This window comes from Phyllobates terribilis, unplaced genomic scaffold, assembly GCF_046119375.1.
Source record: "Phyllobates terribilis strain yellow unplaced genomic scaffold, ASM4611937v1 Scaffold_1__5_contigs__length_1240528914, whole genome shotgun sequence".
NCBI lineage: Eukaryota > Metazoa > Chordata > Amphibia > Anura > Dendrobatidae > Phyllobates > Phyllobates terribilis.
Genome location: NW_027362761.1, coordinates 94,055,348 through 94,073,302, shown reverse-complemented (window position 1 = coordinate 94,073,302; position 17,955 = coordinate 94,055,348). Strand labels below are relative to the sequence as shown.

Here is a 17,955-nt window from a genome sequence, read left to right as displayed (position 1 = left end):
ACCAAATACTGAATGTGTATACGTGGCCTTACTAAAAGTGCAGCTACCAGGAGAATTTGAAGTTATTTTGTTCCGGGAGTAGACGTCAGTCATAGTGGAGATCACCGGTCACAGCACTGCTCACTATACTATGAGGGGCGTCTATAAGACTACCCTGGAATTTTGATTGACAGCCGACTCTACAAGGTGTGCTGCCGAGCCAGCTGTCAACCAAAGTTCGGGGGCATGCAAACAGCCGTCGTTTACAGCATAGTGATTGGTGCTGCGAGCGATGAGTGTAGCCCTCCATGCATGCCCCAAAAATGTCAGAACATGGACACGATATTAAACCTAATGGAATGTATCACTTGACGCTAATTTTTTGTTTGTTATTTCACACAATCAATTAGGTCGATATTGTGGTTTTTAATAATAGTAGAGTTGATGGAGGTGTTATTAAATGAGTTTCCTCATGAACATGATATATATATAAATATATATACAGTGTATATATATGTATATATATATATATATATATATATATATATATATACAGTAGATATATATAGATATATATAGATATGTGTATATATATATATATATACAGTGCTGGCCAAAAGTATTGGCACCCCTGCAATTCTGTCAGATAATACTCAGTTTCTTGCTGAAAATGATTGCAATCACAAATTCTTTGGTATTACTCTCTTCATTTAATTTGTCTTCAATGAAAAAAACACAAAAAGAATTGTCCTAAAGCCAAATTGGATATAATTCCACACCAAACCTAAAAAGGGGGTGGATAAAAGTATTGGCACTGTTTGAAAAATCATGTGATGCTTCTCTAATTCGTGTAATTAACAGCACCTGTAACTTACCTGTGGCACCTAACAGGTGTTGGCAATAACTAAATCACACTTGCAGCCAGTTAACATGGATTAAAGTTGACTCAACCTCTATCCTGTTTCCTTGTGTGTACCACATTGAGCATGGAGAAAAGAAAGAAGACCAAAGAACTGTCTGAGGACTTGAGAAACCAAATTGTGAGGAAGCATGAGCAATCTCAAGGCTTCAAGTCCATCTCCAAAGACCTGAATGTTCCTGTGTCTTCCGTGCACAGTGTCATCAAGAAGTTTAAAGCCCATGGCACTGTTGCTAACCTCCCTAGATGTGGACGGAAAAGAAAAATTGACGAGAGATTTCAACGCAAGATTGTGCGGATGGTGGATAAAGAACCTCTACTAACATCCAAACAAGTTCAAGCTGCCCTGCATTCCGAGGGTACAACAGTGTCAACCCGTACTATCCGTCGACGTCTGAATGAAAAGGGACTGTATGGTAGGATACCCAGGAAGACCCCACTTCTTACCCCGAGACATAAAAAAGCCAGGCTGGAGTTTGACAAAACTTACCTGAGAAAGCCTAAAACATTTTGGAAGAATGTTCTCTGGTCAGATGAGACAAAAGTAGAGCTTTTTGGGAAAAAGCATCAACATAGAGTGTACAGGAAAAAAAAGAGGCATTCAAAGAAAAGAACACGGTCCCTACAGTCAAACATGGCGGAGGTTCCCTGATGTTTTGGGGTTGCTTTGCTGCCTCTGGCACTGGTCTGCTTGACCGTGTGCATGGCATTATGAAGTCTGAAGACTACCAACAAATTTTGCAGCATAATGTAGGGCCCAGTGTGAGAAAGCTGGGTCTCCCTCAGAGGTCATGGGTCTTCCAGCAGGACAATGACCCAAAACACACTTCCAAAAGCACTAGAAAATGGTTTTAGAGAAAGCACTGGAGACTTCTAAGGTGGCCAGCAATGAGTCCAGACGTAAATCCCATAGAACACTTGTGGAGAGATCTCAAAATGGCAGTTTGGAGAAGGCACTCTTCAAATATCAGGGACCTGGAGCAGTTTGCCAAAGAAGAATGGTCTACAATTCCAGCAGAGCATTGTAAGAAACTCATTGATGGTTACCGGAAGCGGTTGTTCGCAGTTATTTTGGCTAAAGGTTGTGCAACCAAGTATTAGGCTGAGGGTGCCAATACTTTTGTCCGGCCCTTTTTTGGAGTTTTGTGTGAAATGATCAATGATTTGATTTTTGCTTCATTCTCTTTTGTGTTTTTTCCTTGCAAGCAAATTAAATGAAGAGAATAATACCAAAGAATTTGCGATTGGAATCATTTTCAGGAAGAAACTGAGTATTATCTGACAGAATTGCAGGGGTGCCAATACTTTTGGCCAGCTCTGCATACTGTGTATATATATATATATATATATATATATATATATATATTGTATTCATGAGAATACTCATTTAATAACACCTCCATCAACTCGACTATTATTAAACAAGATTATACAGTGCCTACAAGTAGTATTCAACCCCCTGCAGATTTAGCTGGTTGACACATGCGGAATTAACTTGGCATTGTGACATTTGTACTGTAGATCAGCCTGGAAGTGGGAAATGCACTGCAGCAATTTTTTTTTTTTTTTATAACGTAAAAAGTTAATTCAGAGTGTCATTTATTATTCAACCCCTCAAACCACAAGAATTCTGTTTGGTCCCCCTAAAGTATTAAGAAGTAGTTCAGGCGCCAAGAATAATGAGCTTCACATGTGTGGATTAAAGATCTCTTTTGCCAGCCTTTTCTGACTATTTAAGACCCTCCCCAAACTTGTGAACAGCATTCAGACATGGTCAACATGGGAAAGACAAAGGAGCATTCCAAGGCCATCAGAGACAAGATCGTGGAGGGTCACAAGGCTGGCAAGGGGTACAAAACCCTTTCCAAGGAGTTGGGCCTACCTCTCTCCACTGTTGGGAGCATCATCCGTAAGTGGAAGGCTTATGGAACTACTGTTAGCCTTCCACGGCCAGGACAGCCTTTGAAAGTGTCCTCCCGTGCCGAGGCCAGGCTTGTCCGAAGAGTCAAGGCTAACCCAAGGACAACAAGGAAGGAGCTCCGGGAAGATCTCATGGCAGTGGGGACATTGTGTTTCAGTCAATACCATAAGTATCGTACTCCACCGCAATGGTCTCCGTTCCAGACGAGCCCGTAAGGTACCTTTACTTTCAAAGCGTCATGTCAAGGCTCGTCTACAGTTTGCTCATGATCACTTGGAGGACTCTGAGACAGACTGGTTCAAGGTTCTATGGTCTGATGAGACCAAGATCGAGATCTTTGGTGCCAACCACACACGTGACGTTTGGAGACTGGATGGCACTGCATACGACCCCAAGAATACCATCCCTACAGTCAAGCATGGTGGTGGCAGCATCATGCTGTGGGGCTGTTTCTCTGCCAAGGGGCCTGGCCATCTGGTCCGCATCCATGGGAAGATGGATAGCACGGCCTACCTGGGGATTTTGGCCAAGAACCTCTGCTCCTCCATCAAGGATCTTAAGATGGGTCGTAATTTCATCTTCCAACAAGACAATGACCCAAAGCACACAGCCAAGAAAACCAAGGCCTGGTTCAATAGGGAAAAAGTCAAGGTGTTGGAGTGGCCTAGTCAGTCTCCTGACCTTAACCCAATTGAAAACTTGTGGAAGGAGCTCAAGAATAAAGTCCACATGAGACACCCAAAGAACCTAGATAACTTGGAGAAGATCTGCATGGAGGAGTGGGCCAAGATAACTCCACAGACCTGTGCCGGCCTGATCAGGTCTTATAAAAGACGATTATTAGCTGTAATTGCAAACAAGGGTTATTCCACAAAATATTAAACATAGGGGTTGTATAATAATTGACCCACACTTTTATGTTTAAAATTTAATAAAATTCAACTGAGCAACATAACTTTTTGGTTTGTAAGATTTATGCTTCTGTTCATAAAACCTACTCTCGTTTGCAGTTTGAAGGCTCTAACTTATTTGCATCTTATCAAACCAGCTAAATCTGCAGGGGGTTGAATACTACTTGTAGGCACTGTATATATATATATATATATATATATATATCTGTATACAGTACAGACCAAAAGTTTGGACACACCTTCTCATTTAAAGATTATTCTGTATTTTCATGACTATGAAAATTGTACATTCACACTGAAGGCATCAAAACTATGAATTAACACGTGGAATTATGTACTTAACAAAAAAGTGTGAAACAACTGAAAATATGTCTTATATTCTAGGTTCTTCAAAGTAGCCACCTTTTGCTTTGATGACTGCTTTGCACACTCTTGGCATTCTCTTGATGAGCTCCAAGAGGTAGTCACTGGAAATGGTTTTCACTTCACAGGTGTGCCCTGTCAGGTTTAATAAGTGGGATTTCTTGCCTTATAAATGGGGTTGGGACTATCAGTTGTGTTGTGCAAAAGTCTGGTGGATACACAGCTGATAGTCCTACTGAATAGACTGTTAGAATTTGTATTATGGCAAGAAAAAAGGAGCTAAGTAAAGAAAAACGAGTGGCCATCATTACTTTAAGAAATGAAGGTCAGTCAGTCTGAAAAATTGGAAAAACTTTGAAAGTATCCCCAAGTGCAGTTGCAAAAACGATCAAGCCCTACAAAGAAACTGGCTCACATGAGGACCGCCCCAGGAAAGGAAGACCAAGAGTCACCTCTGCTTCTGAGGATAAGTTTATCCGAGTCACCAGCCTCAGAAATCGCAGGTTAGCAGCAGCTCAGATTAGAGACCAGGTCAATGCCACAAAGAGTTCTAGCAGCAGAAACATCTCTTCAACAACTGTTAAGAGGAGACTTTGTGCAGCAGGCCTTCATGGTAAAATAGCTGCTAGGAAACCACTGCTAAGGGCAGGCAACAAGTAGAAGAGACTTGTTTGGGCTAAAGAACACAAGGAATGGACATTAGACCAGTGGAAATCTGTGCTTTGGTCTGATGAGTCCAAATTTGAGATCTTTGGTTCCAACCACCGTGTCTTTGTGCGACGCAGAAAAGGTGAACGGATGGACTCTACACGTCTGGGTCCCACCGTGAAGCATGGAGGAGGAGGTGTGATGGTGTGGGAGTGCTTTGCTGGTGACACTGTTGGGGATTTATTCAAAATTGAAGGCATACTGAACCAGCATTGCTACAACAGCATCTTGCAGCGGCATACTATTCCGTCCGGTTTGCGTTTAGTTGGACCATCATTTATTTTTCAACAGAACAATGACCCCAAACACACCTCCAGACTGTGTAAGGGCTATTTGACCAAGAAGGAGAGTGATGGGGTGCTACGCCAGATGACCTGGCCTCCACAGTCACCAGACATGAACCCAATCGAGATGGTTTGGGGTGAGCTGGACCGCAGAGTGAAGGCAAAAGGGCCAACAAGTGCTAAAGCATCTCTGGGAACTCCTTCAAGATTGTTGGAAGACCATTTCCGGTGACTACCTCTTGGAGCTCATCAAGAGAATGCCAAGAGTGTGCAAAGCAGTCATCAAAGCAAAAGGTGGCTACTTTGAAGAACCTAGAATATAAGACATATTTTCAGTTGTTTCACACTTTTTTGTTAAGTATATAATTCCACATGTGTTAATTCATAGCTTTGATGCCTTCAGTGTGAATGTACAATTTTCATAGTCAAGAAAATACAGAAAAATCTTTAAATGAGAAGGTGTGTCCAAACTTTTGGTCTGTACTGTATATATATGTGTACATATTGTATATAAATACAGGATAAGTATAGGACTATTCACATCAGTGAGCATATATGCTTGAATATAAATGAAAGATGCTGAAACATATTCCTAGGCATATCCATTCACTGTTAATGAGTTTTTCTCTTTGTAAATGAGAAAATGGTCAAAAAGGATTTTGAAAAAAGAAGCAATGGCTAGTAATAACAGTTGCTTTCATCTTGATGCTTCCCACAATAGAAATGACCCACAGCAAATACCTGTTCAGCTAATCAGTGGCTGCAGTGGTCAGGCAGTGTCAGAATGGGAGGATCGGTGATTTGAAGAAGTAACCATTTAAAAATAAGTTGCAGAGGACAGGCCCTTCAATGGGCTAAACCTACAAAATATTAAACAAAAGTTTGACTGCTTTTGTGTTGGCATATACAGATGAGGCAAAATTCATATTTGCGTTTTTGTGCATTTTTTCATGGGAAAGTCAATTCAAGTAGGAGTTTTTCTTTGTAAAGTTAATGTCCCTTATTATGCTATGTGGTCTCTCCGGACCTCAGAGCATAATAAATATAATATGTAGAAAATAAAACAAAATCGTTAAAATCAACTTCCTCTCACCTCTCCGGCTCTTCTTCTACTCACTGCCATCCGTCCAGTCCTTACTGCCTCTTATGATTCTTATTGCCGTCACTGGGATCTTTGGTCCTCTCGCACTGTGCGGCACATCCAGGTGTCATGGTGCCCGGGGGTGTGCGGAAGGTCAACTGCATCATGGCATCACAAAGTATATTTTGGTGAGTGGAGATTTTTGTAAAATTCGAGAATTCAATTCCACTTGAATTTATTCTCACACCTCTACTGGCATACTGTTTTATTAAAATAAAATGTTTGCATAGGTAAAAAAACACAACAGTCTTTGCCTACACAGTTAAATGTTTATTTTTTTTAATTTATAGTATAGTAAAAAAAATTAGATGGAAGCATAAAGATTTTGTACTTGTCTAAGCTTTTTGTGAGTACATTACACAATTACCCCAATTACTGAATCAAACTTGATGCCTAAGAGGTGAAGACACTGAAGAAGTACAATTAGTAATATTGTCATTTTTATTTCTCATATTTCTCATATCCAATAGTCCTGAACAATGCATTTTTAGTATAACATTTTGGCAAACTCTTGAAATTGTACTTCCTTGTGTAATGAAATTCCTTTAGCACTGAGTTTTTTTCTAAAACTTTTTTCAGTAAGTCTCAAGAATGTAATCTAAACTATGCAAACTTTAATAAATAAAGTAAATCCATACACAAGCAAAAACTGCAGATGTGAGCAAAGGATCACTGTGGAGGGTCGGTTACGTCCAAATAATTTAAAACATGATTAATAATTTAATTAATATGTCTGGATTTTGGCCAATTAGTGACTTAAATCATCACTAAGAAATCTCAATTTGTTATATGTGACTTGTTTATCTCCCTCCATGTTAATTTGGTGTTAGGGCTGCAGGAGTTAGGCAGCCATTGCACAGCAATGCATCATTGTCTCAGTGCACCTAAATTAGTTGCATACTGTACATTCCATTGTTTTACAACAGTGGAGATAATACATCTGGGTCAACATCTGCAGAAACAACACAGCTAAGGGAAACCTTCATTTTCCAGCAGACTGTCTACGCAATTCCATGGAGAATTTTTGATTTCTCTGATATGCTAGCAATGCATTATTTCATTTCTATACTATTGACTTGAGTTAGATGGATTACTTTAATGTTGCGATTGCAATTCAGATGGGAGTATCCAATGCATTTATTATTATTGGTTTAGATAATAAATGTGTAACTGCAAAAAAAAAGGCTGGCGCCGCTATTAATATGTAACAAGCCTCATTTGCTGCACGGCAAACCTAACAGGACACGTAAGAGTGGTATGTAAAAAATGCAAGCAGGCTTAAAGAATATGAATAGTAATCGATATTTTATTGGAACATATAAAGGATAAAGGATAAAACTACCTGCAATATCAACCAGGGTGCCAACAGTGCTAAGGTTCTACACCTTAAAATGACCATCATCTTTATTTAGAGCACCCTATGTTTCAGCCTCAGTGAAAATCACAATAAAATCAGGATACTATTTCATTAATATTTATTTACAACTAGAAAGCCGAAAAGAGCAGAATAATACAAGAGCACACATGCACAATATAAAACAATTCCAATAAAATGCAAAGGTAATATTTTGAAGAATACTACAAATAATGCATGCCCAATTTATGTATTAGATTCATGAGGCCAAGGTACTCTGCTAAAGTTCCAGAGTAGGTAAGATAAGTGGGGTGGTCAGGAAGGGATCCTCACAGGTACCACCGCATGGTGTGTCTTCCTGTCTTCCTTCTGTAGATAGTGGGCTTTTTTAAACAGGTAGGTTTTCAAGCTGTTTTAGAATGTTTTAAAGGTGGGGGATAGCTGACTGGTAGGCACAATGAATTCCAGAGTATAGAAGAAGAAAGGGAGAAATCTTTCAGACAGTTGTGTGAGGAGCAGACAAATAAAGAGCAAAAAATAGGTCTTGAGGGGACCAAGATTACATGAGGTAACGGAAAATTAAGTCATAGATAAAATGGATGTGAATCAAATCACAGGACCCAATCTATTGGCTACATTAGTAAACTGTGGCTATTGGATAGAAATAGCAAGAACTGCCTCCTACTACTTGACACAGGAGCGGACACAATGCAAGACAAAAACAAAATGAGAAAATACTCTGCAGCAAATAAATAAATAGCAATAGTGCATTAAATATATACAGTTATATGAAAAAGTTTTGGCACCCCTATTAATCTTAAGCTTAATGTTTTATAAAAAATTGGTGTTTTTGCAACAGCTATTTCAGTTTGATATATGTAATAACTGTTGGACACAGTAATGTTTCTGCCTTGAAATGAAGTTTATTGTACTAACAGAAAATGTGCAATCTGCATTCAAACAAAATTTGACAGGTGCATAAGTATGGGCACCCTTATCATTTTCTTGTTTTAAATACTCCTACCTACTTTTTACTTACTTACTAAAGCACTTTTTTTGGTTTTGTAACCTCATTGAGCTTTGAACTTCATAGCCAGGTGTATGCAATCATGAGAAAAGCTACTTAAAGTGGCCACTTGCAAGTTGTTCTCCTGTTTGAATCTCCTCTGAAGAGTGGCATCATGGGTTCCTAAAAACAACTGTCAAATGATCTGAAAACAAAGATTATTCAACATAGTTGTTCAGGGGAAGGATACAAAAAGCTGTCTCAGAGATTTAACCTGTCAGTTTCCACTGTCCGGAACATAGTAAGGAAATGGAAGAACACAGGGACAGTTCTTGTTAAGGCCAAAAGTGGCAGGCCAAGAAAAACATCAGAAAGGCAGAGAAGAAGAATGGTGAGATCAGTCAAGGACAATCCTCAGACCACCTCCAGAGAGCTGCAGCATCAACTTGTTGCAGATGGTGTCACTGTGCATCGGTCAACTATGCAACGCACTTTGCACAAGGAGAAGCTGTATGGGAGAATGATGCGAAAGAAGCCGTTTCTGCAAGCACGCCACAAACAGAGTCGGCTGAGGTATGCAAAAGCACATTTGGAGAAGCCAATTTCTTTTTGGAAGAAGGTCCTGTGGACTGATGAAACCAAGATTGAGTTGTTTGGTCTTACAAAAAGGCGTTATGCATGGCGGAAAAAAAACACAGCATTCCAAGAAAAACACTTGCTACCCACAGTAAAATTTGGTGGAGGATCATGCTTTGGGGCTGTGTGGCCAATGCCGGCACCGGGAATCTTGTTAAAGTTGAGGGACGCATGGATTCCACTCAGTATCAGCAGATTGTTGACAATAATGTTCAAGAATCAGTGATAAAGTTGAAGTTACGCAGGGGATGGATCTTTCAGCAAGACAATGATCCAAAACACCGCTCCAAATCTACTCAGGCATTCATGCAGAGGAACAATTACAATGTTCTGGAATGGCCATCCCAGTCCCCAGACCTGAATATCATTGAACATCTGTGGGATCATTTGAAGAGGGCTGTCCATGCTCGGCGACCATCAAACTTAACTGAACTGGAATTGTTTAGTAAAGAGGAATGGTCAAAAATACCTTCATCCAGGATCCAGGAACTCATTAAAAGCTACAGGAAGCGACTGTTATTTTTGCAAAAGGAGGATCTACTAAATATTAATGTCACTTTTCTGGTGAGGTGCCCATACTTATGCACCTGTCAAATTTTGTTTGAATGCAGATTGCACATTTTCTGTTAGTACAATAAACCTCATTTCAAGGCAGAAACATTACTGTGTCCAACAGTTATTACATATATCAAACTGAAATAGCTGTTGCAAAAACACCAATTTTTATAAAACATTAAGCTTAAGATTAATAGGGGTGCCCAAACTTTTTCATATAACTGTATATATATAGGGTGCTTACTTAGTTAACATAATTTTGGTCAAAATACGTAAAAGCTATCCCACCACGTCACGGTGACCCTATTATGTTAACTAAGTACCCTATGTTATTTTCATACACTATTGGTATATATTTATTTACTGAAGGGTATTTGCTCATTTTGGGTTTTATCTGTTTCATGGCCAGTGTGAACATGCATCTACATGCTGCATGAACATCAACTTATATTCCAGTTCATTGCTTTTTGATTCAATTACAGTTTTTGCACCCTGTGAAAATTGGGGCATGGCCTCCTATTTCTTTGAGCTGAACATTACTGTACGTTTAAAAGGCTCCTCACTGCTAGATGTCCATTAGTCGGTGCCTTGGTCCTTCTCAGCACTTATTCACACAAATGTCATTAGACACATGGTAAGGTTTTAATATTAGAGGTTAGAACCATCCCGAATAGTGTCACCATGATGGCTTTTACGTATTTTTGATTAATATTATGGTACCCAAGTACTCTATATTATTTTCATGCACTATTGCTATTTATTTATTTACTGCAGGGTATTTGCTCATTTTGTTTTTGTCTTGGGTTTTTTATGATTAGTGGCCAGTTAGAACATGCACCTAGAAGCAGCATTCACACCAACTTATATTCCAGTTCATTACTTTTGGTTTCTGTTACAGGAGCGGATACAGAAAGAAAAGGGCCCCTGTGCCAGGACAGTATATGGACCCTTTACAGTCCAATAGCTCATCATAATGCACAATTCCACCTGCTCTGTAGACAGACGTGGGCCCTTTACTTCTTGGGTCTTTGTGTGACTGCACAGGTTGCATCAGTGGTATATCCACCCCTGTCTCGGGATTTGTGGCTCTTTGTTTGATTAGCCGTCCCGGTATGATGTCGTATGTGCATCATGCCACAACAATGGTGTCAAAAGAGGAGCTGTTGATGTAAGAGGTAGGAGGCGGTTCTTAGGGCTACTGTCCAGCTGCCACAGATTACTGACGTGGCTGATGGACTGGATCTTGCAAATTGGTTCGCACCAATTCTAGTCAAAGATGCATGGGGGGGTAAAAGGTTGTGGACAACCTCATAACAATATTAGTATTCTGAATTTCTGAATTGAATTCTCTGAATAATTGTCAGTGTGTAATGGTATTAGCGATGGGAGAGACAAAAGTTTAACAAGGAGATAGGTGGATTATTTGGGCAGTAGAATTTAAATCTCTTTCAGATGTCTGTTTTTGACGTACGTGTTCTGGGCAAGTTTTTCACGATTTCACTTTCACTGTATTCTATGGTGCTGTTCAAATGTTTATGATTTCTTGTGGCGACATCTCCATTATTCATTCGTTTCATGGATTAAAATCATCACCCATTCAAGTGTATGGGTTCATGAAAATCATGGAGAGCACATGAGTGCCATCCTTTAGCAGTTGTGTGCTGCCTGTTTTTAGTGGAAAGCTCTGCATGATAAAAGCTCACACACTGACCAAACGCTAATGAAAATCTGATCTAGCACAATGATTACATTCAATCCATTTTATTTTCACAATCAAAAAAAATAACAGATATCTGAATGAGGTTATATGGTGGATTAGATGGGCACAGGAGTGGTAGATGCGAAAACACAGTAAAGGATGTTGCAGGAGACTAAATGGGAGATGATAAGAACATTAACTAGTAGAAATGAGCAAAGAAATTAGAGTGAAATTAATTCTGCTAGAAATTTACAAAAATCTGCATGTCCAGCGTGGACCGGACGGTTGACGGTGAGCAGTGGAGGGGCTGTAGAGGTGAGAGGTAACGTGAGTATAAAGATTTTTTAAGTTTTTACATTTTACATATAATATGCTCTAGGGTCAGGAGAGTGCATTATTAGGGACATTAACTTTGCAGAGAATAACTTTGTGAGAACAGGCAATTACGAATTTAGCCTGATCTGCTCATCTCTTTTTGCTAGCATTTTTGTTTTGAGAAATGTTTTTGAGTTTTTAGACTACTATTTTGTACACTATAAGGCAGTCGATACAAGAAGTCATTGATAGTTCTACAAACTTTTGTACCGTTAGGCTATGTTCCCACAATGAGCTTTTGGTGCATTTTTTAAATTTCTGCACCATTTCCGCACCTATTATTTAAATTAATTTACTTGCGTTTTTTTCATTGCGTTTTTGTGTGCGTTTTTTTACTTGCGTTTTTATTGCGTTTTTGACTTGGCGTTTTTTGTTTCTGCTTGGTGTGTAATGCTTTAAATAAAGATGTTTTGTTTTTGACACCTCTTGGTTTTTTGCTTTGACAAAACTTTATTGTTACACTTAGCTGTGGATTACATGAGTTTTTTATGTGTTTTTGCAGCAGAAATGCCCTAAAAATGCATGTACGTTTTTTGGCTGCGGATTTTCCACATCTAAATTGAGTCTATGGGGAAAATCCGCACAGAAAACTCAGTGTAACCGCAAGAGAGATTGACATGCTGCGGATTTGAAACACGCACCGCAGGTCAGTTTACACAGCATTAGAAAGAAGCACAGTGGATATGAGATTTCTCGACACAGCAAAAACGTGCAGCGTCAAAACGTACCAAAAGCTCATTGTGGGAACGTAGCCTTAGAGATAAATCTGTTGACCTTTAGTTAAGATCACACATCAAAATCTCTCCACAACTTCCTAAAACCCAAGACACAAGTGACAGAAGCGCTGCTGTTTATATTCCAGCATTTCAATGAGCAAATTCTTTACGTAGATCTGAATAAATGCTGTAGCAACATGTGGTAATTGAGCCATTCTTGTGTTGTAATCTGGAATTCCCTTCCCGATCCTGATATTTTGCTGTGTGTATGAGTAGAAACAACATATGGTATCCCTATTTTTATTATTCTACTCCTTAAAACATGAATACTGTGCTATCTAAACTCCTCCAAGAATTTACCTTGTTCTTCTCCTCATTCCTAATGATGGTATCCATTGTATCTATGGTAATTGAAGCATCTCAGTGACAATACTTGCAACATTTTGCCATCCTTAACTTAAAAAATAGTTAGAAACACAACTTTTGAGTTCATATTAGAAAAATGTCAACTAATTGAACTAACTGCCTAACAAATCTGACAATTCCCACACTATATATTCTATTGTAACGCCGGTCATAGGGGTCTCAGAAATTAGAATATGGAGTAATGCAGATCTTAGCAAATAAAGGGATCCTGATCATAAAGGGTATTTAGTCCTTTACCATAGTTCACAACAATTGACATTAATGGCACTCTATCGTGAGTGGCAGCAAAAGGGTTTAGACTTCAAATTCTAAAGAATTCTGTGGCCTCTTCTTTATGGAAATCTGCAGGAGTCCTGGCTGAGAAACCCCCACCATTGTCATCGATCCACACATCTATATGACATGTCAGAGGATATTAGGTGGATTTCAGTGATTCTATTATGTTTACTTTGTATGGAAGATTTAAGAATTCTTAAGCCTCTGTCACTGTAGGTGCGCAGTGTAGGAAAATTTCTGAGCTACTAACCTACCACATCAGATGTAAAACCTCTTGTTTTATTTAAACTTCACTTAATGATATCATTTTGTTAGACCACCCACGCTACTATGAGAAAATGTTTGATGCCAAAAATGAATTTTAGATACTCACAATAGTAGAATATCTCATCTCGTTGCTCCCTTCTAGGCATATTCATCCCTGAAGTGTTGAGTTGTCGAAACAGCTGCTGTGATGAGAATCTCTGTGATCTTTAGTGGATGTCTAAGACACTGTAGACTTATGAACTGCTCTTGTACCTCTTACGTGAGCAAAAATGATAAAATAATATTATTGTAGACGTGGGTGATATGTGAAAGTTTTCAGATGCAATACTGTAGTGAAAAAAAAAAAGAAAGTTGAGTCGCGGTTCATCCAAATACAAGTCTCAAGAGTAAGGAGGAGCGATTACGCATTTTACTGTTTTGTTGTAATTGAAACTTAGGCTCAGTTCACATCAGTGTTGTTATTCCAGAAGTGCTTGGACTGCTGTATAAAAGATATCATTGCCACCGAAATAAACTATTAATGGATCCTTCAGATTTCCATTACCCTAATATTGCATATTATCAGACGAAATAGCTCAACATACTGCACTTTCTGTCTAGCAGTTAAAGCTGTAAACACAAAGCCAGTCCCGATATAGTGATAATGAATCAAAACCAGCATTGACTTTTATCACCTCTTCAGAGAATGGGTAAAAAATGGCAGCATGATGGCTCAGTGGTTAGCACTGTTTCTTTGCAGTGCTGGGGTCCTGGGTTCAAATCCCACCAAGTACAACATCTGCAAGGAGTTTTTATGTTCTTCCTGTTTTTGCATGCGTTTCCTCTTGTTTCTACGCCTTCCTCCAAAGACATACTGGTAGGGAATCTAGATTGTGAGCCCCAATGGGTATACTGATGCTGTCTGTAAAGAGCTGTGGAATATGATGGCGCTATATAAGTAAAGCATAATAAGTATCTGATCACTGGCTGCAGATCTGTGAGACAACTAGTGATTACTCCTGGTGTAATATGTCTATCAGCCACATAGACGTTAAAGAGACCCACTTAGCATGATCGAATGCTGCTTCATTCAAACTCATCTTCACTGTGGGACTCCATTTCTAGTATTCATTGGGGGCCTCTGCGATGAGCACACCAAATACTAGACATTCTTCACCTTTTCTGTGGATAGTGGGAAAACGCATTCAATGAGATAGTAAGAACCCTATACAAATACACTTTTATATACAGTACAGACCAAAAGTTTGGACACACCATCTCATTTAAAGATTTTTCTGTATTTTCATGACTATGAAAATTGTACATTCACAGAGAAGGCATCAGAAGTATGAATTAACACATGTGGAATTATATACTTAACAAAAAAGTGTGAAACAACTGAAAATATGTCTTTTGCTTTGATGACTGCTTTGCACACTCTTGGCATTCTCTTCATGAGCTTCAAGAGGTAGTCACCGGAAATGGTTTTCACTTCACAGGTGTGCCCTGTCAGGTTTAATAAGTGGGATTTCTTGCCTTATAAATGGGGTTGGGACCATCAGTTGTCCTGTGAAGAAGTCAGGTGGATACACAGCTGATAGTCCTACTGAATAGACTGTTAGAATTTGTATTATGGCAAGAAAAAAGCCGCTAAGTAAAGAAAAACGAGTGGCCATCATTACTGTAAGAAATGAATGTCAGTCAGTCCGAAAAATTGGGCAAACTTTGAGAGTGTCCCCAAGTGCAGTTGCAAAAACCATCAAGCGCTACAAAGAGACTGGCTCACATGGGGACCGCCCCAGGAAAGGAAGACCAAGAGTCACCTCTGCTTCTGAGCCTCAGAAATTGCAGGTTAACAGCAGCTCAGATTAGAGACCAGGTCAATGCCACACAGAGTTCTAGCAGCAGACACATCTCTACAACAACTGTTAAGAGGAGACTTTGTGCAGCAGGCCTTCATGGTAAAATAGCTGCTAGGAAACCACTGCTAAGGACAGGCAGCAAGCAGAAGAGACTTGTTTGGGCTAAAGAACACAAGGAATGGACATTAGACCAGTGGAAATCTGTGCTTTGGTCTGATGAGTTCAAATTTGAGATCTTTTGTTCCAACCACCGTGTCTTTGTGCAATGCAGAAAAGGTGAACGGATGGACTCTACGTGCCTGGTTCCCACCGTGAAGCATGGAGGAGGAGGTGTGATGGTGTGGGGGTGCTTTGCTGGTGACACTGTTGGGGATTTATTCAAAATTGAAGGCATACTGAACCAGCATGGCTACCACAACATCTTGCAGCGGCATACTATTCCATCCGGTTTGTGTTTAGTTGGACCATCATTTATTTTTCAACAGGATAATGACCCCAAACAGACCTCGAGGCTGTGTAAGGGCTATTTGACCAAGGAGGAGAGTGATGGGGCGCTACACCAGATGACCTGGCCTCCACTGTCACCAGACCTGAACCCAATCGAGATGGTTTGGGGTGAGTTGGACCGCAGAGTGAAGGCAAAAGGGCCAACAAGTGCTAAGCATCTCTGGGAACTCCTTCAAGATTGTTGGAAGACCATTTCCGGTGACTACCTCTTGAAGCTCATCAAGAGAATGCCAAGAGTGTGCAAAGCAGTCATCAAAGCAAAAGGTGGCTACTTTGAAGAACCTAGAATATAAGACATATTTTCAGTTATTTCACACTTTTTTGTTAAGTATATAATTCCACATGTGTTAATTCATAGTTTTGATGCCTTCCGTGTGAATGTACAATTTTCATAGTAATGAAAATACTGAAAAATCTTTAAATGAGAAGGTGTGTCCAAACTTTTGGTCTGTACTGTATATGTCGTGAAAGAAATTGTTTGCTATGAACAATCCTTACTTGTCCGAAGGGTCCTTAAACAATATTCTAATACATAGAGTCCCCTGAGACCTCCAGGAACTATCTGTAATCTGTGTGCAAAATTGGTAGTAGACATTCAGTTTCCCTTATGCGCTATCACAGGGGACACTAAGCATTACACAATGCTTATACACATCAGTAGGCTATCTAATTAATTAATGTAGGACAGGAAAGGTCCTCCAAAGAGAGACACTTTTTATAAATTTGTAACAAAATATTGGTTTTATGTTTTTTTTTACGTACATTTATTTGTACATCTATTTTTATATTTTACAGCAAATACTCAAGCACTCGCGTAATGATTCTACTAAGGTGATCTTTCTCATCACGGATGGCTATTCAAATGGTGGAGACCCAAGACCTGTTGCAGCAAGTTTACGAGATCTTGGAGTGGAAATCTTTACAGTTGGAATATGGCAAGGCAATATTCGAGAGTTACATGACATGGCATCTCAACCAAAAGAAGAGCACTGTTACCTGCTACATAGCTTTGGGGAGTTTGAAGCACTAGCTCGACGTGCTTTACATGAAGGTATAAGGTTTGACATTTATATATATATACAGTGGATATAAAAAGTCCCTACACCTCTGTTAAAATGCCAGGTTTTTGTCATATAAAAAAAATCATACCAAGCAGAATCATTTCAGAACTTTTTCCACATCTATTGTCACCAAAATTCACTCAAAATCTACATTTCAGAATTGCTTAAAGCTACTAATTGTGGTCCAGATTTAATTTTTCCAAAATTATCTCAGTGTCACTAGCATCACGCCACCCCATACATATACATATAACACTAAAGGAGATGCCCACTTTAACTCTATTTTAACAAAAGTCACGGAGACATGATATTGTGGCACTTACTAATTACAGGCTCTCCTTCTCCACTTGTTAGTGCAGCGTTCCTCAGTCTGACCAGCTCTATTGTCCACAAAATGACTGCTGATGAAAGACAGGACCTCTCCTTCAGACTCCTCCAAATAAAAAACAGCTTACCCTTGAACAGAATTTTTTGATTGGAGCAAGCTGATGGACAGGTCTGGTCACATGCTCCTCCATCTGTAGCCATTTTGAGAACAAGAGCACTTTGCTGTCTGTGAGGAAAGTTGCCCAAACCAGTGTGGGAGGAGAACCTGTCATACTTGTATGTTAGTATGTAAATACCACAAACTCATGTCCAACAATACATTTTTAAAGAGAAAAAGAAAAAGTGGGCAACCCCTTTAATTTCTAAATAGTTTTAAACTATTTCTGGCTAAGGCTATGTGCACACGATGCTTTTTTTTAATGCGGAAACGCTGCAAAAACGCTTGTTAATAGGTCTGCCAGCCATAGCAATGCTAATCCTGATGTGCTGTGCACATGATGCGAAAATTTACGCTCAGGATTAGCATTGCGGCATGACCATTATGCTCAGCATTTCCGGAGCGTTTCCCGCCCATTGACTAATTGAAATGCAGAAAATCCGCAGGTATCATATTTATACCTGCGGATTTGCTGCGTATGAATTCAAACCAATAAGTGGGAAACGCTCCGGAAATGCGGTGCGGG

The 17,955-nt window shown here is 39.5% G+C and overlaps 1 protein-coding gene across 1 annotated transcript in view; it reads left to right on the top strand.

The window, feature by feature from the left end:
- The window catches only part of SVEP1 (sushi, von Willebrand factor type A, EGF and pentraxin domain containing 1), a 469,484-nt gene that overhangs the window by 39,405 nt on the left and 412,124 nt on the right, over positions 1-17,955 (top strand). The window contains exon 2 of the mRNA XM_073664736.1: positions 16,680-16,935. Coding sequence (XP_073520837.1) covers positions 16,680-16,935 — 256 coding nt within the window. The remainder of the gene's footprint in view (positions 1-16,679; positions 16,936-17,955) is intronic.